Source organism: Tursiops truncatus, chromosome 19, assembly GCF_011762595.2.
Source record: "Tursiops truncatus isolate mTurTru1 chromosome 19, mTurTru1.mat.Y, whole genome shotgun sequence".
Classification (NCBI taxonomy): Eukaryota; Metazoa; Chordata; class Mammalia; order Artiodactyla; family Delphinidae; genus Tursiops; species Tursiops truncatus.
In genome coordinates, this window is record NC_047052.1 from 14,507,860 (window position 1) to 14,530,065 (window position 22,206).

Sequence of the window (22,206 nt, forward strand, 5' to 3'; positions counted from 1 at the left end):
TTCATTTAATGGTGACATACGTGTTAAATAAACCTGATTACAGGTATTAAAATAGGAAGACATACTATTTGTTAATTTACAATGAGAAAATAAATAATACTTTTGGAACAACATAACTTTAAATGCACAGTTTTCAAAGTAGGGAGTAAAAAAGCCCTGCAAATAAAGAATATAACTTAGTGATAGCTTAGCAAAGCTACAAGCAAAAACTAAATTAACTTCAGTGGTATGCCCGTTTCTCCTAATACAAAAGCTGAAAAGTACCCAAAGAAGCTGTAACAGAATGCTGAAATCTCTATTTGAAGATCAAAGAGGCTTTCTGAGATGAAAGCCTGAACCTTCCTAAGCTCTTTAAATCTGTTTACAACACTGTAACTTCCTAAGTACTTGATGGTTATTTCACCTTTTGAGTTGAAGATTCCTGCCTCATAAGGCAGTGTCATGGGGCTTCCCTGGTGGCGCAGTGGTTGAGAATCCGCCTGCCAATGCAGGGGACACGGGTTCGAGCCCTGGTCCGGGAAGATCCCACATGCCATGGAGCAACTAAATTCGTGTGCCATAACTACTGAGCCTGTGCTCTAGAGCCTGTGAGTCACAACTACTGAGCCCGTGTGCCACAACTACTGAAGCCTGCGCGCCTAGAGCCTGTGCTCCACAACAAGAGAAGCCACTGCAGTGAGAAGCCCGTGCGCTGCAACGAAGAGTAGCCCCCGCTCGCCACAACTAGAGAAAGACTGCATGTAGCAACGAAGACCCAACACAGCCACAACTAAATAAATAAATTTATATAAAAAAAAGACAGTGTCATATTTTATTCCATACAAATTGCAAGTAAGTCTTCACCCATAGCTGGATTATGAGATAAACACTCTGTAAAGATGCTTCCAAATGTTACTCCAATAACAAGTCCAGGCAATTTGCTTAGCCAATGATTCTGCTCTTCCAAATAAAATCTACAGTACTTACTTTAAGGCCTTAGAGAAGAGGGTATCTGGCAGCCTGGTGAGCAAGTTATGCTGAATATCCAACACCTCGAGAGGGATGTGCTCCACCAGTGCTGGAAGGTTCTGCACGTGATTGTGTCCCACCATTAGTTTTCTAAGACTCAAGCTACTAAGGATTCTAGGGGGATAGAGCACAAAGGAACAACAACAAAAAACAGACTTAAATCTCTCTTCCTGAGTCTTCCCTTGGCTATTTAACTAAAATCAGTAAACTAATAGAATTGTGTTCTTCTAGACAGTATAATCACTGACAGGTGCCTGGGCCAAGAAAGCAGCCACAACCATATGTTTACCCACCACCCACCAGGAAGTCATTCAGGTCATTCTGGGAAAAGGTGAATTAATGAAAGCACACAGCCCAGAACACATCTAAACAAAAAAAGCAATTTGTGTAATAAATCAATTTAGATTTTAGGTCTAGACAGATAGCACCAAAAATTCAGTGAATTTATTATTATTAATATAATTGATTATAATAAGCTAATAACAAAATTTATTATAACAAACACTACTCCTTATTCAATTCTTAAAATGTGCCAGGACATTTAACTATTAGGTCCAGAAGGGTTAAGTGACTTTGATTTGCCAAAGATCTCACATCAAATGTAGTGAATGGTATAGTCAGGATTTGGATTAAAGTCTGACTCCAAAGCTGTGTTCATACCTACTATGCTACAAACCCTCTAATTTACTTTTAAAGACTCCACTAAGTAATAACCTCACATTTCACATCTTGGTACTTTTTAATATACCCCCCCCACACCTCCCAACACCTTTATCTTTCCCCTCCACATACAGAAATCCTACCATCTTATAAAGGTCAATTCAAACAGGCATTCTCCATGAAGCATTCTCTAATTATCCAAAGTTCTGAATTTCTAAAACATTTTATTTATATAGTGTAGTGACCAAGGGTGAGGCTTTGGAGTAAGAATGACTACTCCATTCAAATGCCAGCTCCTATCACTTCCTAGTTAAGTGCCATGTTGGACAAATTACCTATCCGCTCTAAGCCTTTGTTTCGTTATTTGTAAGAGGAGGATAACAGCACTTATAAAATAAGGTTGATACAGGATTAAATAAGATAATGAAAGTGAAGGTCTTAGAACATTGCCCAGTTCATAATAAATCATCCAATACAAATGTTCTATTATCACTATCATGTCACCGACCTATGCCAGCAACTCTTGTTACATTTTATCAGTTATCTCTGCACAAGTCACCCCAACTATCTGTTTACTAAGTTCCTTGCAGGCCAAGACTATGCCTTAGGCGTTACTGTATTCCTTACGGCACTCACGCTGCCCTGCACTTAGCAGATACTCAATATTTACTGAACAAATGAATCTAAGTACCCTTGAAAGGCAACCCAAATATAGGAAAATTAATTAAATACACACATAATATATACGTTAACACATGCATACCTCATAGGAATCTCTGTCAGGAGATTATAGCTCACATCTAATATTTCTATCTTCTTTGCTTCACAGGCCCAGTCAGGGACACACTCAAGCAGGTTTCTGCAGAAAATAAATAATTAAAAGGCATCATTTAAGATGATGAGTGGAACTCATTCCATTTCACTAGTCTGTAATGTACCGTTAATGGTCCCCTGAGCTCTCTGAGGGCAGAAGCACTATCCCCAAGGCATCCCTGATGCACTGCCTGGAATACAGTAGGTGCTCAATGAATGTCGCTGATAGAAACGTGGAGAGAGACAAACACACATACATACCTGACACTGGATCAAGCGTGCTGTGGGCTCAATGAAGATACAAAAGCCTTCGGTATAGAAAAGCACATAGGTGGTGGGGTGGGTGGGGATGGGATGGGGAGGAAAGCCTTAAAGGAAGAAGAGGCATTTTAAACAAATCTTCAAAGATGAGTAGGATTTCCTCAAGCAATGATGCGGGGAGAAGAGAAGCAAATTCTGGGAAAAAATGAACGAAATGAATAAAAGTGAGGAAGTAAGGACAAAAGATAACTAGTGGGGGAAAAGTTCCGGATCATTTAGAATGTGAATTCAAATATTTACTAGCGCACTGGGCAGATATTCAGTCACAGGAATTTATTTTCGGATGTTACTTAGCTTTCCCAAGCCTCAGAGTACCTACTGATCGATGGATCAATACGATGAGGCAGAATGAAATAAGTGCTGTAAGAGAAAAGCAGATGCTGCTCTGACTGCTTAGTGAAGGAAGCACTTCAAGGCAAGCTCCCTAAGAAATATGACATCCGGGGTAGAATTTGAAGAATGCTGTACACACCGGAGGTGTGGTGGACATTCCAAGCAAGAGGTGACAACATGAGCTAGAGCACAGAGGCAAGAAAAGAATAATAAGCAGTTTGGTGATGCTGGAACAGCCAATACAGAGCACAGAGTGGGAAGAAACAAGGCTAGAAATATCTGATCATGTCTAGGAGGTTGTGACTTTATCCTGCAGACGTAGGGGGATCGCTGAAGGGTTGGTGAGCAGTTTTGCACTTTTAAGAGCTCACTCTGTGCATACACGGAGGTCTGGTTGAGGTGGTGATATTAGTAAAAGGAAGCGTAATCAGGAAGCTGTTATAACGAGAATTCCAGACAGGGAATGATGAGGGCCTCAATGAGTAGTAACACACCTGGAAGGGAGGGGAGGGGCGCCAGAAACATGTAGGAGACAAAAATCAAAATGACTTGGAGATGGATTAGACATGTGAGTGGAGCAGAGGGAAGAATCAAACTGATATTTAGGCTTTAGCCTAGATGACCAGAGAGGAAATCCTATCCAGAGAAAGGACTGATAAGCTCCAAATGAGGCTGGGAATCATGAATTTCAGTGGTGTCCCTCTGGATCTGATTGTCTTATGATAATGCCAAAAGCCAAAACAGAAAACAAGTTAAAGTGCGGGTGGAGGGGTGGATAATAAATTTAATTTTGCATATATTTGAGGTACTTGGAGAAGTACAGGTTGAAACATCTGTTATGAAATTGGATATACAGGTCTGAGGCTGAAGGAAGGAGGTCTGGACTAGTGATCTGGGTGATGCTGACATTGAAGTGTAGTGAAATCCTGGGAGTAAATGAGATCATGTCAAATGAGAAGTGCAGTGGGCCAAAGAGAGACCCTGGGATAACTGACCTTTAAAGGGCTAGCTAAGAAAGAGGAGTTAAGGAAGAGACAGAAGAAATGGTTAGAGCAGCATGAAAAAAAAATCACACTGTCTCAACCAGCCAAGGAAACAGCACATTTGAAGAAAAGAAAACAAGATGAACAGTATCAATACAGAATAGTTCCACAAGAGGAGATCTAAAGCCAGTTGTGGTGGGGTGAACAAAGGGGAACAGGAAATTGAGCCAAGAAATGCAAATTGAGAAATTTGGACAAAAAGGGATGAGAGGGATAAGGGAACAGACAATAACTAGAGGGGTTGCAAGATAAAGGGAACATTTTTTGTTTGTTAAGACAGGAGCTATGAGTGTGCATAGAGACCAAGGAAAAGAAAAACACCAGGGCTTCCCTGGTGGCTCAGTGGTTGAGAGTCCGCCTGCCGATGCAGGGGACATGGGTTCGTGCCCCGGTCCGGGAAGATCCCACATGCCGCGGAGCGGCTGGGCCCATAAGCCATGGCCGCTGAGTCTGCGCTTCCGGAGCCTGTGCTCCGCAACGGGAGAGGCCACGGCAGTGAGAGGCCCACGTACTGCAAAAAAAAAAAAAGAAAAAAAAGAAAAACACCGAACACGCGTGAGAGGAGGAGGAGGAGGAGGATGACTAACAGAGCAAGGTCCAGAGCAGTGGGAGTGCACGGGATCAAAGGCACAGATGGCTGGACTGGCCTTGAACAGAGGAAAGAAGCAGAGGACGGATATGAATCTACATGAATTTACACAAGGGGGTAGGAAGCTAAGAGAGATCACCCATGATGACCTCTATTTTCCCAGTCAAGTGGGAAACTGAGCCCTGGAGCCAAGGAGATGAGGGGCAGTGGGGCTGAGAGAAGCCAAGCAATTTGGAACAGATGTCAGGACACTCGAAGGAGCTGACGGCAGAAGAGACTCCAGATGAGGCTGGAAACTAAATACATGATCTTCTTCAGTAATGATCAAGCTCAGTAGGGAAGGTCAATCTTAGTCTTGATCCATGTTGGGGTTTTGATGGGAAGATATGACAGAAAGAAATGGATGGAAGGGAATCTAGAACAACAGCTTAATAATAATGATGATAAAGTAACAACAACAAAAAGAAACCTGGCTATCACAGCTAATATTTCTTGAGAGACTCATTTTATGCCAGGCACTATGCTACATATTTTGCGTTTACTGTCTCCTTTAATCTTTTTTTTTTTTTTGGGGTATGCAAAAAGAAGGAAAGAAAGCAAACTTCATTTACATTTGTTCTTGACCACAAACAGAAGAAATAAAATCCTGAATATAATTAATATCTCTCTGAAAATCAGATTAACATGGGTCACAAGAGTATCAAATAAATAAGAGAACAACATTTTAAGTCACTAAAAACCAAGAAGTATCTGATTCCAATTGGAAAAAGAAAATCACTGCCATGGAGGGGAAAGAGATCTTTGTTTACAACTCATGCTAAATCCACAAACTTTAACAACGAGTAATTCAGAGGCACCTTCCTGTTTCAAGAGGACCTTCCTTTATCTAAATAGCATGGCCATTAAACTTATTCCTTCACTCAACCTTTGCTCTTCTCCTGGTTATCCAAATATTTCAATGTATTAGCATTTCTTGTACCTCAAAACTGTACAAGTGCCCACAGACATCTCTTAAATACAGGAATCAAGCAAGCGCCACCCTCATGAGACACACTCACCGGGAGAGTTCTAGAGAAGTGAGCAGACTGGGTACTGGATAGACATTCACTGCTGTCAGCCCTAATCAGAAAACAGATTGGTGTTAGTGACGTTCCCCAAAGAAGAATGTAACTGAGAGTAAACAAGGGGGAAAGCTAATGAAAATTGATGTCACCTACTGACATGAACTAAAGATGAAAACCAGTGGGTATCGCAAAGCACCGAGCTGATCTTCCTGTGCTACACTGCTGCTTCCCACTAGCTACTTTTAATTAATTAATTAATTTATTTTTGGCTGTGTTGGTTCTTCGTTGCTGCACTCAGGCTTTCTCTGGTTGTGGTGAGCGGGGGCTACTCTTCATTGTGGTGTGTGGGCTTCTTATTGAGGTGGCTTCTCTTGTTGCAGAGCACGGGCTCTAGGTGCACGGGCTTCAGTAGTTGTGGCACGTGGGCTCAGTAGTTGTGGCTCGTGGGCTGTAGAGTGCAGGCTCAGTAGTTGTGGCACACGGGCTTAGTTGCTCCGCAGCATGTGGGATCTTCCCGGACCAGGGCTCGAACCCATGTCCCCTTCATTGGCAGGTGGATTCTTAACCACTGGGCCACCAGGGAAGCCCATTCCACTAGCTACTTTACATTCGGTAGTGTATATATGTTGATGCTACTCTCACTTCGTCCCAGCTCAAGAGGAAGGGGATCCGGGGACGTGTGTATGCATGTGGCTGATTCACTTTGGTGTACAACAGAAACTAACACAGTACTGTGAAGCAATTATACTCCAATAAAGATCTATTAAAATTAAAAATTAAAAAAAAACAGGGGGTAACCCACATTGACTAACTTTATTTAACTGCTTGATCCCCATTTGAAAACCAAATACAACAACTAATTGGAGGATTTTGGGTACTGCAATGGAGTCACACTGGATCAGGCAGCTGTTAAATGTTAATAATAATTGCTTAGCTTATTAACCTTAAAAATGAATAACTGAATTTTCCCTGGCAACGTTTTTTTTTTTTTTGCGGTACACGGGCCTCTCACTGTTGTGGCCTCTCCCGTTGCGCAGCACAGGCTCCAGACACGCAGGCTCAGCGGTCATGGCTCACAGGCCCAGCCACTCCGCGGCATGTGGGATCTTCCTGGGCCGGGGCACGAACCCGTGTCCCCTGCATTGGCAGGCGGACTCTCAAGCACTGCGCCACCAGGGAAGCCCAACATCTTAATTTTTAATTAAAGCAAAACAAATAAAGAAAAGTACAGTAACCTTAAATGTATAGATCAATGAATTTTTACAAAAGAACACACTGGTATAACCAGTAGGCAGATCAAGAAACAGAGCAGTACCAGCTGCCCGGAAACTTCTCCTCATCCCCCCTCCCTCTAGTCACTACCCCACATACAGATTACTTTTACCTATTTATATAAATATACACATCATTATATATAATTTTTTTGTCTGGCTTCATCACTGAACATTGTGCTTGTGAGATATTTGTTCATATTAGTGAATATGGTTGTAGTTCATCCATTCTCATGGCTGTATAGAATTTTTCCTGGGAATATACCACAATTTATTTACCCATTGTAGAGCTGATGGGCATTTTAAGTCTTGTCTAGCTGGGGGTTACTATGAATAGTGCCTCTGTGAACATTTTGTCCACGTCTTTTGTGGACTAACATAAGCATTTATGTTGAATACAAGCTTAGGAGAGGAACTGCTGAGTGAGGTGGGTGCATATGTGTGACTTCAGGAGATACTACCATGCAGTTTTCCAAAGTGGTTGCCCAACAACGGGCACTGGTATTTTCAGCCTTTTTTATTCTCGTCATTCTGGGAGGTGTGCAGTGCTGTCACACTGAGGTTCCAATTTGCATATCCCTGATGACCCTGGTGTGATGGCACTTCCTATGCTAGCTGGCCATTTGGAAAAATGCTTTTGTGAAGCTGAAAGCTGAGTTCTTTACTTTTGAGGTGTCAAAACTTCAAGTGTTGATGTGAATTCTTCCAGGTTGTACAATTTAAGGATTCTGTGAACAGAACAAGCCCCATTAACAGTACTGTGACAGAATCTACTAAGAAGGCCTACATGTATGTCAATGGGTCTTCTCCCAGAGGGCCAGTCATTCAGAGTCTCTAGATACTTTAAGAATACACATTAGGCCTGACAACAAGTATTTCCAGGACAAAAGAACTACTACCATCTCACAACATGTATAAACAGCACGACTCAACAACAGCCCTAACAATTAATCTAAGCTACAATTTGAAGCTTCTATAACATGATAAAAGGCAATGAAAAGAGAAGTCTTAACTCTCTTTTATCCTAATAATATATTTTAGCGATACAGAAAAGGGAATAAGGCAATGAAGATTCTTTCACCCATCACCTAGCTTTTAACAAATCGTGACATTCTGCCTTATATGCTTCAGCCTTTTTAAGAATTAAAACGCTGCACATACCAAGAGGCAAACGCCATCCGGAATATGATTTTTATCATTCCCATGGATTCTTTCATACTGTCATGGCATACTTAGAGCTAAGCAGACAACATTTTTATGTGCTTTAAAATTTTATATAACTATCATAGTGTACTCAACCACTGACTCCTGAATACCTAACATAGTGTTAAAAATAAGAAAGCAAACCTCATTTATGTTTATTCTTGACCACCAGTCAAAGTAATAAAATCCTGAATATAATTAATCTCTCCAAAAATCAGACCAATATGGGTCACAAGAGTATCAAAAAGGGGAACAAAATTTTAAAAAGTCAGACAAACCAAGAATTATCTGATTACAACTGGCCAAAAGGAAATAACACCATGGAGGGGTAACAGATCTTGGTATCTCATTCTAAATCCATAGGCTTTTATTTTTTTGTTTTTGTTTTTTTAATAAATGTATTTATTTATTTATTTTTGGCTGCATTGGGTCTTCATTGTTGTATGTGGGCTTTCTCTAGTTGCGGCGAGCGGGGGGCTGTTCTTCGCTGTGGTGTGCGAGCTTCTCACTGTGGTGGCTTCTCTTTGTTGTGGAGTTCGGACTCTAGGTGCACAGGCTTCAGTAGTTGTGGCACGTGGGCTCAGCAGTTGTGGCTCGTGGGCTCTAGAGCTCAGGCTCAGTAGTTGTGGCACACAGGCTTAGTTGCTCCATGGCATGTGGATTCTTAACCACTGCACCACCAGGGAAGTCCAATCCACAGGCTTTTAGAATGAGTAATTCATAGGTACCTTTCTGTTTCAAGAGGACCATTCTTTTCACTGCTGGATATCAAAATATGCACTTTCTTTTTTTGCTCAAAAGATTTCTGAGATTTATCCATACTAATACACAAAGCTCTAGTTCATTCATTTCCATTGCTGTGCAATATTCTATTATATAAATTTATCATTGCTTTGTTTATCCATTTTCCTATTTATAGTCATATTTTTAGTTTTTTTCACTATAACATACAATGCTGTGATAAACATTCTAGGACACATCTCCTATGTGAGTGTCTGGGAGACATTCCAAGCAGGGAAGCTGCTAGAACACGGGCTCTGTGTATCTTACTTCTCTGACACCATCATGCTGCTCTCCATGTTGGCTTTACCAACTCCCCCTGGCAGCGTTTGAGAGGTACTGCTTCTCCACATCTTCAGTAAGCACTTAGTGTTATTATTTTTATTTGATGAGTATAAAATGGTATTATCTAAATTTGCATTTCTTTGACTGATACGTAGTGAAATTAAACATCTTTTCCTTTACTTCTTTAAACACAGAAAAAGTAGTTACAGTTGACCCTTGAACAACGTGGGGGTTATGGGCACTGACCCTCTGTGCAGTTGAAAATCCGCATATAACTTTATATATATATATATGTAAATACTACAACACTACACAATCCGTGGTTGGTTGAATCTACAGATACGGAATCACGGATACAGAGGGCTAACTGTAAAGTTATACTCCCACTTTTGACTGTTTAGAGGATTGGTGCCTCTAAACCCTGCATTATTCAAGGGTCAAATGTATTTACTATTGAAAAAAATCCATGTTTAAGTGGACCTGTGCAGGGAATCCCCTGGCTGTCCAGTGGTTAGGACTTAGTGCTTTCACTGCTGTGGCCCGGGTTCAATCCGTGGTTGGGGAACGAAGACCTTGCAAGCCACACAGTGTGGCCAAAACAAAACAAAACAAACAAAGCAAAAAAAACTGTGCAGCTCAAACCCATGTTGTTCAAGGGTCAACTGTATAATTTCTTTGGTAAAGAAGAACTCTCTATAAACAGAATGGCCTCAACAAATATGTGGCCTTTTACATTGAAAAATATTCCTGGGGCAAACAAATCACTATTGAAATGAAGGGCTTCTCATTCTGGAACTGAGGCAGCACAAGGTTTTAGACTAGAGATTGGCAAACTTTTTCTGTAAAGGGCTAAATATTTAGTAATATTTTGGCCTTTGTGGGCCACGTGGTCTCTCTTAAAACTACTCAATTTTGCCACTGTAGCATGAGAGTGGTTAATATGTAGACAAATGAATGTGGGTGTGTGCCCATCAAACTTTATTCACTTAAATTTGAATTTCATATAACTTTCCCATGTCAAAATTATTCTTCCTTTGATTTTTTTAAAATCCAACCATTAAAAAATGTAAAAACCCATTCCACGTGAGCCATACAAAAACAGATGGTAGGCCAGATTTAGCCCCTGGGCTGTAGCTGGACAACCCTTGTTTTAGACCATCACTGATATTCTCTTTTGAACATGCTTGCCCACCCTCCTGACTTCCTGTCATTTTGCAGAATGCCTCTTATTATTATGTTCACTTAGTGAATCTCAAATTGTCCTGCAATGTCTTTTTATGCATATCTCAACCACTGAAGTGTTGACGGCAAACTTAAAGCTAGGTCTCAGTGAACCTCAAACTCCGCTTCGCAGAGTATCTGAGGAACACCCCAGATGCCATCGTTCTTGGAAAGCTTGGACAAGAGCTACAAGAGGAAATACAGGAGACTGGGTAGAGAACTCACTGTTCGAATTGGCGTAGAGAGTTCGAAGGGAGAAGCCACTGAGCGTCAGCTCCCTCAGCTGGTTCCGCTCACAATGCAGCTGCTCCAAGCTGCACAAGGAGCTAAGATCTAAGTCAGTCAGCTGATTGTCCCGCAGATCCATGTGGGTGATGTACTTATTTCCCTCCAGATTCTCAATGACCATGGTTTTCAGATGGTTCATCCTTAATATTCAGAAATAAGAAAATCATTAGAAATAAATTTTACTAAATGTGCTGACCAAAAGAAAAATAGAAGTATGATCCTTTTTTCTCTTTCCTAAACAGCATAAGAATTTCACTACTTGCCTCATTTTGCAAGGTACTAAGTAAATAACCACAGATAGCTGTACCTCGAGTTCTTTGTTTATAAACTAAGTTAGAGACGATCCAGATTGGCAAATACATGTACAAATTAAATAAAGAGAAAGGAAAGGGGACCATGCCCACAAACAGTTTAAAACTTGCACCCAAATACCAAGTACATTAGGTAGGGATGAAGGAATAGGACAAAGGAACAAGATGATGAAGATAACTTGTCGGGTTAGGAGTAGCAAGGCATTCACGGAGTAAGTACTGGGTAAGATCAAGAGGAAGCAGTCATACTTCCTCTCACTGCTCTGCCTACTCTCTCTAGTGCTAAGATTCCCATCACCTCAATTAATGAAGAGGAAAATACTCTGTATCAATATGGAATAGTTCAAGGGCAAATTACAGAAAATGACTTCTTTGTTCTCTTCTATATAAGTATCTGATTTAATGCATGCAGGCCTGTTCATTTTCCTGCATTTCAATAAATTTTTCTGTTACTATGTCTTTATAAGGGACATCGATGACTTAGTGTAAATGACAGAACATCCAGTATGTGTGTTTTACTAGCTTCCTTTAGGAAAAGATTATAAATAAATAATATATTTAAAAAGGAAATAAAACTCTTATTAAAAATTGTTAGTAGTAAAACTGTTAACATTTTAATTATAATACAATAGATATCAAGAAGCAACCCAATGATTCAATAGAAAAATGGTCAAGTTTATGGAAAAATACAAACTACCAATAAGTATACAAAAAGACACTCAACTCACTCACCATAAATGCTGATTAAAACAATGAAATACTATTTTCTACCTACTACATTGACAACAAGGAAAAAGACTGCTAAAATCCAACAAAGACTGCTAAAATCTAACGTGATAAGAATGTGATGAAATCGGAGTTCTCATAAAACATTGCTGGGAGGGTAAGTCAGAACAACCTTTGTCTCTACAACATGGTACACCTACCTCATTCATAATCTCTCTGCCATTGAGTGAAAAATGAAGCTTAACTACAGCTTTGAAAACATACAGTGTTCTAAAATCCTAATGTTTTAAAAAGTCTTCATTAAAAGAAAATGTAAACGTCCATTACAGGTCAGGCGAAAGGAAGGCACGGTGAAGAATGACCTCACCTCAAATCCACATGTTTGACGTGGCTCATACAGTTCAGCACCTCCAGGTTCAGCACTTCCAGTTGGTTTCCTGCCATAACCACTTTATCTAACATAGTGAGTTTCTCATAAACCTTGGGAATTTGACTAAAGTTGTTGAAGGAAATACCCAGGGAGGAAAGCTGTTGCAGATTTCCCAATTCTTCAGGTAAAGTAGTCAGAAAGTTGCCATCAAGACAGAGGGTTTGAAGACTGCAGGAAGAAAACAAAACTTGATGAAAAGTTTTAACTGGAATGGATAGAACTAGAATTATGGATTTTGACTTGTCATTAACTTATTATGAATCCAATAATGATAAAATGCCCTAGGTCTATCTAAATAGTCTTACTAAGATAACTGAAATACAGATGGTCCCTCTAACATCAAGGGTAATCAGAGCCTCTGCTGTTAAAACTGAGGGACTAGTTACTTCTGCAGGCAAGTAGCTGCTGCTGACCAGAATCCTCATAATTACATGATTTATTTCACTGCAAGAGCTCATGGAACTACCTTCATTCCAAACGCCAGACAAGTTCCTTACGCTGCAAACACAGGAAAAGACAAATCTAGTAAAAGTCAGATACTTACTTCAGCAGATTGCCAATCTGACTCGGCAGGTCGTGGAATCCATTACAGGAGAGGTTGAGCTCGGTCAGGGTAGAAATTTCACATAACAATACAGGAAATGACCCAAGCTTATTATGGGACAAGTTCAGGCCTTTAAGCTGAGAAAATCTAAAAAGCAAAGGCATATTATACTACTGAATGAAAAAGTAATCTATTTTAAATGTCCATCAAAGAATTTGTTCTGCAAATATTTACTGAGCACTCAGTATGTGCCGAACATTATGTGTGGCATAGACACTAAGATAACTAATACCCAGTGCAAGCTGTTGAGAAAACCAGGTCTGGTGCGACAGGAGTTGTTCTCTCTCCTCCTTAAAAATGCAGAAAATCTTGAAAAGCTCACATTGGTACAATTATCTTCTATCAAAGTGAATCAATCATTATTGATATGCTTCAAATGTTTTCCTTTATTAAATTTCTACGTGCGATATACGAAAGCCTTAACAATAATTAATCAACCCATGGACACAGGAATAGCTAACAAACCTTCAGATCAAATCCCATTATAAGTAATTTCTTTTTTTGTACTGAAACTATGCTGGCTCAAAAGTCACTTGAAATGAATGGGCCAGTTAGAGCTTAAAAATATGTTGGTGATACTGAGTTTTACTGTAATGTGATGATATACAACATGAACTAATTTTTAATGCTTCAGTTTTTTTTGGTACAAGTATCTATATAATGTCTCACTGAGAGGTAGTATCATCATAAATTGGATCCACAGGAGTCACTCCTGTAATTCTACTTAGAAGTATTATACTTCATTACTATACTATTACAAGACGGTAAGGCTGAGGTGGTGTCCTCCACGATGATGAACTGTATCATCTGCTTCTAGATTTGAATCCTTGGTACCTCTCTCTAATGTTCCTCTTCCAAAATTTCAGCTTGAGTACTGATTGTTCCTTCGGCTTGGCACCTTGACTTCCAAATTGCTAATCCAGCCCTCAAACTAGATTAACCCTCTTTTCATAGAAACAGAAGGAAATACTAGAAACCCACTTCCTTAAAATTATAGCTTGTTTTTATTTTTAAATATCAATATTATTAAAATAATTATTTCATTACTAAATATAGGCTTATATTTGAAAACCTTTGCAAAACATTTCAGACGAGGTAAAAATCATGCTTTCTGAAAATTATTCTAGAAATATTAGTTACTAAGTATATAAAATATGTCATTTCAATGTGCATTTATCTTTTTAATCACCATATAATTTGAATGCTTTAATTTCCAATTTCTCTCCTCCCCACAAGAAGCCCAGACAATTACTTACACCATATATTTATTCACTTCCGTCCATTTTTAAAGGGAGGAAGGAGATGAAATGGGTGGAGGGTGGAAATGGGGAATATATTCTAACAAAGGAGATGGGAAAATATATGGGTCATTGCCCCTTAGGACTGAAATGGTTCCTTTATTAGAAGAGAGAGGTTTCATAGCTGACAAAAGACTTCAGAGTTGGCAGTAGCAGGTGCAAAGGAAAGATAAAAGCCCTAACCTTGGAGTGGAATTCTTGAAATCTGGCCTATTTCCTTTAAGTTAGTTAAGTTTGAAACTTCTGATTCAAAAACTTCCCATATACAGAATCTCTCGATTTACCCTAGAGGCAGATCACGCATTGCTGTCAATGACATATAGAAAAGGATTATCCAAACCAAGGGCAGCTCAATGTAACAGAAACTGTGCATCTACCTTCTCTTGTACAGAGGGGAAAAGGGGAGTGGGAAAACTGTGAATAACATTTCTTACTTCCTCTTCAAAACGGAGGGGAAGTTTTCAAATATATATATGATGGTAAACATGCTCGCTTATAGGTACTGATTACGATTCAGTTTTAGTAAGCTAGTCTGGAAACCTATGCCCCACATACTTGTAGAAAGTGTCAAGGCCCCCTGGTCTTTCTAATTGCATGAAGTTGTGTCGCAAGTTGAGGTAGGTGATATCTTGACTGTAGAAGAGATGCTCAGGAACCTCCTCAAGGCTGTGACACGAGAGGTCCACGGTACTGATACGCTGGGACACCACCTGGACAAGGTCAAAGAGAAGAGCCATCTGAGACAGCCCCAAATGTTTCCCACCCAGCAGAGGACGGGACGGCATTGACACAAAAAGGCACCGATTAAAAAGATGGGAGGGACTTCCCTGGTGGCGCAGTGGTTAAGAATCCGCCTGCCAATGCAGGGGATACGGGTTCAAGCCCTGGTCCGGGAAGAAGCCCTTAGACCACATAACAACTAAGCCCCGTGCACCACAACTACTGAGCCTGCACTCTAGAGCCAGCGAGCCATAACTACCGAGTCTGTGTGCCACAATTACTAAAGCCCGCGTGCCTAGAGCCTGTGCTCCACAACAAGAGAAGCCACTGCAACGAGAAGCCTGCACACTGCAATGAAGAGTAGCCCTCGGTTGCCCACACACAGCAACGAAGACCCATCACAGCCAAAAATAAATAAATAAATAAATTTATTTATTTATTAAAAAAAGTAAGATGGGAAAGAAAAGAAAGGTCATGAGATCCGATTATTCATTTATAAGAACCAGTTAATTTTTACTTTTTCCTAAAACCGTAAGATGCTTGAAAAACAGAAAGGTATAAGCTGTAAAGTGTCTACAAGTAAAAGGTAAAAAAAAAAATACAAATCATAAAGATGGAAAGTTAACAGTTCATGCAGGAAGTTAAGATGATTCAAAGTAACTGTACAAAACTTTAGGAGGGAGTGTGATACTGAAAGACACAGTCTTTTGCAGCCACACAAGCCCTGTTCCTTACTTGTGCAATTTCTTCATCTGTCACGAGGAAAATTAAATAACCAAGCACACAGCACCACTGCTTAGCATGCAAAAGGTGCTCAAAAAATATCAATTTCTCTTTACAAGGGCAGAAGAATGAAATAGCTATTTAAAATTGAAACTAGTTTTATTCAGAGATTTTATACCACCACAAGTACAGAAAATCCAATAAAGCCAAAACAAGATTTATATTACTATAATAGTAGGCTAATACAACATGGACTGTGAAAATGGGTCTAAAACAAACAAAATATCACTGCAAAAGTCATTCATGTTTTGATGGCATGTCATTATACTGAAACAATCCTTCATGAAGCTATTTAGCTCCATAAAGAAAAATGTGTTTAAATTCTGAAAAGATGGCTAGGAGAACAAGAGAATTTGGAAAATGAAATACAATTTTAGAGCACTTCATCTTTAAAGGCTAGGAAAGCAGAAATTATGCTAAAAAGCCAATTATCCTCAGCATACAGGAATAATGGTTTGTGACAGGATCACAGGCCAAGTCCCATCAATAAGTTCAAATTTAAATGGTTCATCAAAGCTGTGCTAAACACATACAGATACACTAGGCTGAGTTAGGGAACAGCTCCATCTGTCATTGACCACTATGGTCGAGGGAGAGTCATTTGAATTTCATTGTGTCTCAAATCCTTCAAGGCCCTACCTTTTTCACAGAGATGGTATAAAGGTAAATGCACCTGAAAACACTTTTGTAAGCATTCTGTACTATGCAAATATAAATAATAAGTTAAGGATCTGGGAGAATTCCATTTCATTCACTATGTACTCAGAAAGGCCTAGAGTGATGTGCGTAAGAATTATAATTTGATCTCTTGGGAGTAAGTTCAGTTTCAAAATATACTTCTGTTGGGTTTCTCTGCTCTTATCTCCACATCAGGAGGTCTGACAGCTTATCACCTTGGATGATTGCCGCTGCCATCTCTGGTACTCAGCCAAAGTCTCAAAGCTGACGTGATAGGTCTGAGCTTGGGCTCCAGCTGAGCTGAATGCAAGGCAGTACTGACGTCGCTTCACTTCTTCTACCTGAAGAAGAGAAGGGGAGAAAACCAGAACCAATTAAAGTAAACAATCCCAATCAAAAATCAAAGGACAATAACAAGACAAACAACTCAATTTTTTAAAATAGGCAAAAGATCTGAACAGATATTTCTCCAAAGAAGACAGAGGAACGGCCGATAAGCACACAATATGATGTTCTACATTATTAGTTATTAGACAAATGCAAGTCAAAACAACAAAGTACCATGTCACATTCACTAGGATGGCTAAAATCAAAAACACAGATAATAACAAGTGTTAGGTAACAAGCATTAGCAAGCAGACAGAGAAACTGGAACCCTCATACACTGCTGTGGGAATGTAAAATGGTGCAGCCACTTTGGAAAACAGCCTGGCAGTTCCTCAAAAGCAACCATGCGACGCAGCAATTCCGTTCCTGGTATATACCCAAGAAAAGACGCATCCACACAAAAATTTGTATGTGAATTATTAGCAGCATTATTCATAATAGTCAAAAAGTGGAAATACCCTCAATGCTCATCAACAGGTAAATGTATAAACAAAATGTAGTACATCCATACAATGGAATACTACTCAGCCGTAAATGGGAATAAAATATTGATACACACTAAAACATGCATGAACCTTGAAAACGTTATATTAAGAGAAAGAAGTCAGTCACAAAGAACCATATATTATATGATTCCATTTATATGAAATGTCCAGAATCAGTAAATCTATAGAGACAGAAAGTAGATTAATGGGTGCCTGGGGCTGGAGAAGGAATGGGGAGATGACGGCTAAGTAGTGCAGGGTTTCTTTCCAAAGGGCCATGAAAGTATTCTAAAATCGATTATGGTGACAGTTGTACAACTCTGTGAATATACTAAAAGTCACTGAATTGTACACTTTAAATGGATTAATTGTACACTATATGAATTCTGTCTCATAAAGCTGTTTAAAAAAAAAAAACCAAAGGGGGAATTCCCTAGTGGTCCAGTGGTTAAGACTCCACGCTTCTTCCACTGCAGGGGGGCATGGGTTCGATCCCTGGTCAGGGAACTAAGATCCCGCATGCCGCACAGTGTGGCCAAAAAAAAAGAGAAAAAAACAAAGGAATACTTATTTAACAGATATGTTGAAGGAGTAGGATTCATAGGGCATAGCCATAAGTAAATTTATTTATTACTCTTTAAATCACAAAACAATCTCAGTTTGATAATTATCTGCTGAATGAATACTTTTTCCTATTGTGGGTGCTGGGGACATAACAGGGGAAAAAATTAACAAACCCTCTGCCCTCAATGGAGTTTATATATCAAAATGGTGACATGAAAGCTTCCCTGGTGGCACAGTGGTTAAGAATCCGCCTGCCAGTGCAAGGGACACAGGTTCGAGCCCTGGTCCAGGAAGATCCCACATGTTGTGGAGCAACTAAGCCCATGCACCACAACTACTGAGCCTGAGCTCTAGAGCCTGCAAGCCACAACTGCTGAGCCCGTGTGCCACGCACCTAGAGCCTGTGCTCCACAACAAGAGAAGCCACCACAACTAGAGAAAGCCCGCGCACAGCAACGAAGACCCAATGCAGCCACAAATAAATAAATAAATAAAAAATGGTGACATGATATAGCATAATATGCTAAAATACAGAATGAGTAACATGAAGAAAAATAAAGCAGGGTACAGGCTTGGAGGGGAACAGGGTACGTGATCTGAGTTATGAATAGGACAGTCAAGGAAGGACTCACTGAGGAGGGAACATGTGAGCAAAGACCCCACAAGTCTTTTATTTTATTCAGGAGCAAGGTGTGGAAACCTCCTGGGGAAGGAGCATTCCCAGCTTAGCAACAGTCAGTACGAGTCCTGGTAATGCAAGAATGCATGCCTGTTTCAGAACAGGAGAGTCTGCAGCCCACATGATAAAAGCCAAAATTTCCACTTCAAGGGTAAGATTGCTCCAACCCTTTCCCCACCACTGCGGCACACTGGAGGTAGCTGCCTGCCTGCAAGGGGTACCTTGGCCTACTTTTTGGACTCACCTCCCCCCTTACTTACTAGGTGCTGGGATAGAAGCCATTTCTGACTCCCTCCATCACTGAAGTGGGGCAGGAGGAAGGACAGGGAAGACGCAAGCCCAAAGGTTCTTACTAGACTAGTAGAGTCATAACCTGACTTCACACTCTCTGGGCCTACCAGATTTTAAAGGGGATGATCTTCCTCAGTAGGGTCCTTTTGAGGGTTCTTTGGATACCCGGCCCCCCCAATCCAACCAATGATGGCTTCTCACGTACAGATCCCTTGACCAGGCTAATGCATGCTATTCTAGCAGGTGACCACTCCCTCCTCAGACCTGAAGGAATCTGGTGGTCCACTGACAGCCCACCCTCCAGTGAAGTCTGTTTGCCCCTCCAGGTGGCCCCACTGGACATATTCTAAGAGAATCCACCCACCTACCCAATGGCTCCTGCTCTCTCTCAACCCATCTGGGTCACATACTGACAAACCCAGAGTACACAGTGATCCCAACACGAGTTAGGCGCTTTGCTCTATCACCAAAGCAGCCGGCAGCTTATCTTTCGTCCTCAAGACTTCCTGGTTAGAAGGCAGGACACCAGCGCACTATGTCCCCCTTACTGCAGCGGACCCATGTCAGGCTCTCTTGGCTCCTTTTGAAACCTCTTTCACTAGGCTTGAGGAAAGAGGCAGAAACCTCCCTCAGTACCATTTGGGGTGGTGGCAGGGATTCACTGCACCACAGCTCTTTTCAACAACCCTAGCTTTGATGAGGATGAAGTCTTTTTATAGTTATGGAACCACTTACATCTTTGTCTGACATCTCACTTTAGTATGTCATAGCTACTGAATCTTGGTGAGTCAGCTGGAAACTTCCAAGTTATACTCATAAATCACTTATCCCAAAACTGCATCACACTTTCCTTACTGAACACACCACCACACCTTGAATACTGTTCAGGATAGTTTGAGCTTTAGTTGTTTAAATTTATATTTAAAATATTAAAAATTTTAAACGTTTTTACAATCAATATTAAATTTACTACCATATTTTGTCAGTGTCTGTGCTCATCATCTATTTATCTCATGCCTTCCCTTTGAATTTACTTTCCTTTGTTGTTTTATTTCTTTTTTTTTTGTTTTTTGGAGGGGTGTTGTTTTTTAATTTTTTTAAATGAAATTCATGTCCACTACTTTATTTATTTTTGGCTGCATTGGGCCTTCGTTGCTGCACACGGGCTTTCCTTAGTTGCAGTGAGCGGGGGCTACTCTTCGTTCTGGTGTGCAGGCTTCTCACTGCAGTGGCTTCTCTTGTTGCGGAGCATGGGCTCTAGGTGCGTGGGCTTCAGCAGTTGTGGCGCACGGGCTTAGTTGCTCTACGGCATGTGGGATCTTCCCAGACCAGGGCTTGAACCTGTGTCCTCTGCATTGGCAGGTGGATTCTTAACTACTGCGCCACCAGGGAAGTACCAGTCTTTTTTTCTTTTTTTGACTGCACCGCGGCAGTGAAAGCACCCAGTCCTAACCACTGGACCGCCAGGGAACTCCCTCATTAGTCTTTATATGTCTGAAAATGTTCTATTTTGCCTTGACTTTTGTAAAGTAATTCAGCTGTATATAGCCTACAGGTTGACATTTATTTTCTCTCAGCAATTTTGCAAATAGTCTTCTACACATATTGTTGATGAAAAGAAAGCTGTTGTCAGCCTGTCAATTCTTTGCAGGTAATCTTTTCTTTCTGGAAGCTTCTGTGATTTGCTCCTTCATGTTCTGCAATGTGTCTACGTGTCAACTTATTTTTATTTATCCTGTTCAGTACTCAGTGTCTTTTCAATCTGAACACTCATGTCTGTCTTTATTTCTAGAAAAATCTCAACCGTTATTTCTTCAGATATTGCTTATCCATTCTCCTTTACTCTCCTCTCTGGAACTGCTATTAGATGTATACTGGACCCTCCCTTATGGGCTCTCTTATACGTTTTATCTGTGAAATTCTTCAGTACGTTCGTTGGTTCATTACATTCAGCTGTGAAGTAGTGGCTTAAAAACACAGCATCAGTCCAGGAGTGCTACAGCAGCTCTGCCCTGCCACCAGGGGCCCAGGCGCCTCCTGCTTTCCAGAAGGCCACACTCAGCAAATGCCTGCAGTTTCCAGCCACCATATGACTGCTCCGTCTCCAATACCAAGAGACTATGTTCCATAAACGAAGGAAACGCAGGGCAAAGGGTCAAGCCATCCACGTCTCTCCCACTTTAAAGGCCTTTCCCCAAAGTCCCACCTTCAAACTTCTGTTTATATTTATTAGCCACCACTAGCTACAAGGGTGGCTGGGGAGTTTTTGATCTTGGTCACATCACCACCCTGAACACAATTCTACTCTATTAGTGAGGGAAGAGAGAGAACGGACAAGAATTACGTAAATGGGAGGTTTGTTTTTCTTTCTTTCTTGCTCTGTTTCCCACTTCCTCTCCGCCAATCCTCCAACTTTGTCCTCACTCACCTTCTCCCTTTGGAGAAATTTCACTTACTTTCTTCACTATCCTTCAGCCCCCAAGAATAGAACCAGGTCTCATACTGGTAGTAGTGGGTTCCTGTTCCACGGATGATACTGGAGTGACACACATTCATTTATTAGGCCAGGTGGGGCTTGTTCATTTCCTAGTCACAGGGCACACAACTGGGTCCACGCATTTGTTTAGAACCACAGCCAGGAACAAGCCTTGGTTCCAGTCAGTGGTTTACAGAAGTTTTTTGTTTGGGTTTTTGTTTTTTTCCAGCTTTTTATCAGGAACAAAGAATACCACTCATTTCCTAGCTTCCAGCAATAAGCTTGGGCCAGGTCCCCCATCATAACCAGAGTACTTTTAGACCCAGATACTTATAGGAGCTAAACCCCTAGGCTGCCACCTTTCAGACCCAGAGCCCAGTAGGCCCTCACCACTTACATTTCTATTCCACATTCCTAAGTCCAGCTATGTCCTTTCATATGTTTATTTTTTAAATATATGTATTTTATCTATATTGCTGTGTATCTGGATCAAACTGGCTATCTCAAAGCATGATTCACAAAGTCATTTTGTCTGGAAGTTCTCTTCAATTCAGATTGTTTTATGATCTTCAAGATTCAATATAAAGGAAATAAAATTATGTATAACTTCCTATAAACATTATCTGTTTTCCAGACTTGGAACTGCCTTTCCTATGATGGGGAATTCTCTAGTACAGATGCAAGAAATGGCAGGTTTCTCTGCTGCTGGGTAGGAGCTTATGACCACTCCAGACTCTGAATTTCAGTCTAACAGGGGAAAAAGAGAAACAGGAAAGAATCTGTTTTGGAGGGGATGCTAACAGCTACTTCTAGTTTACAAAGGCAGCTTCTAGTGGCAGCATCCTCTGTCTACTCTTGGTGGTACCAATGAGAGAGTATTTAGTGCCTAGCAGTG

The 22,206-nt window shown here is 40.6% G+C and overlaps 1 protein-coding gene across 8 annotated transcripts in view; it reads right to left on the reverse strand.

The window, feature by feature from the left end:
* PHLPP2 (PH domain and leucine rich repeat protein phosphatase 2) overlaps positions 1 to 22,206 on the reverse strand; it is a 72,550-nt gene that overhangs the window by 18,114 nt on the left and 32,230 nt on the right. For all 8 annotated transcript variants that reach the window (XM_019935551.3, XM_033844522.2, XM_019935552.3 and 5 more), the window contains 8 exons: positions 16,645 to 16,770; positions 14,804 to 14,958; positions 12,891 to 13,037; positions 12,284 to 12,514; positions 10,817 to 11,019; positions 5,826 to 5,886; positions 2,432 to 2,527; positions 967 to 1,122 (listed from right to left, as the gene is read on the reverse strand). In XM_019935551.3, the coding sequence (XP_019791110.1) occupies positions 967 to 1,122; positions 2,432 to 2,527; positions 5,826 to 5,886; positions 10,817 to 11,019; positions 12,284 to 12,514; positions 12,891 to 13,037; positions 14,804 to 14,958; positions 16,645 to 16,770 (1,175 nt within the window). The remainder of the gene's footprint in view (positions 1 to 966; positions 1,123 to 2,431; positions 2,528 to 5,825; positions 5,887 to 10,816; positions 11,020 to 12,283; positions 12,515 to 12,890; positions 13,038 to 14,803; positions 14,959 to 16,644; positions 16,771 to 22,206) is intronic.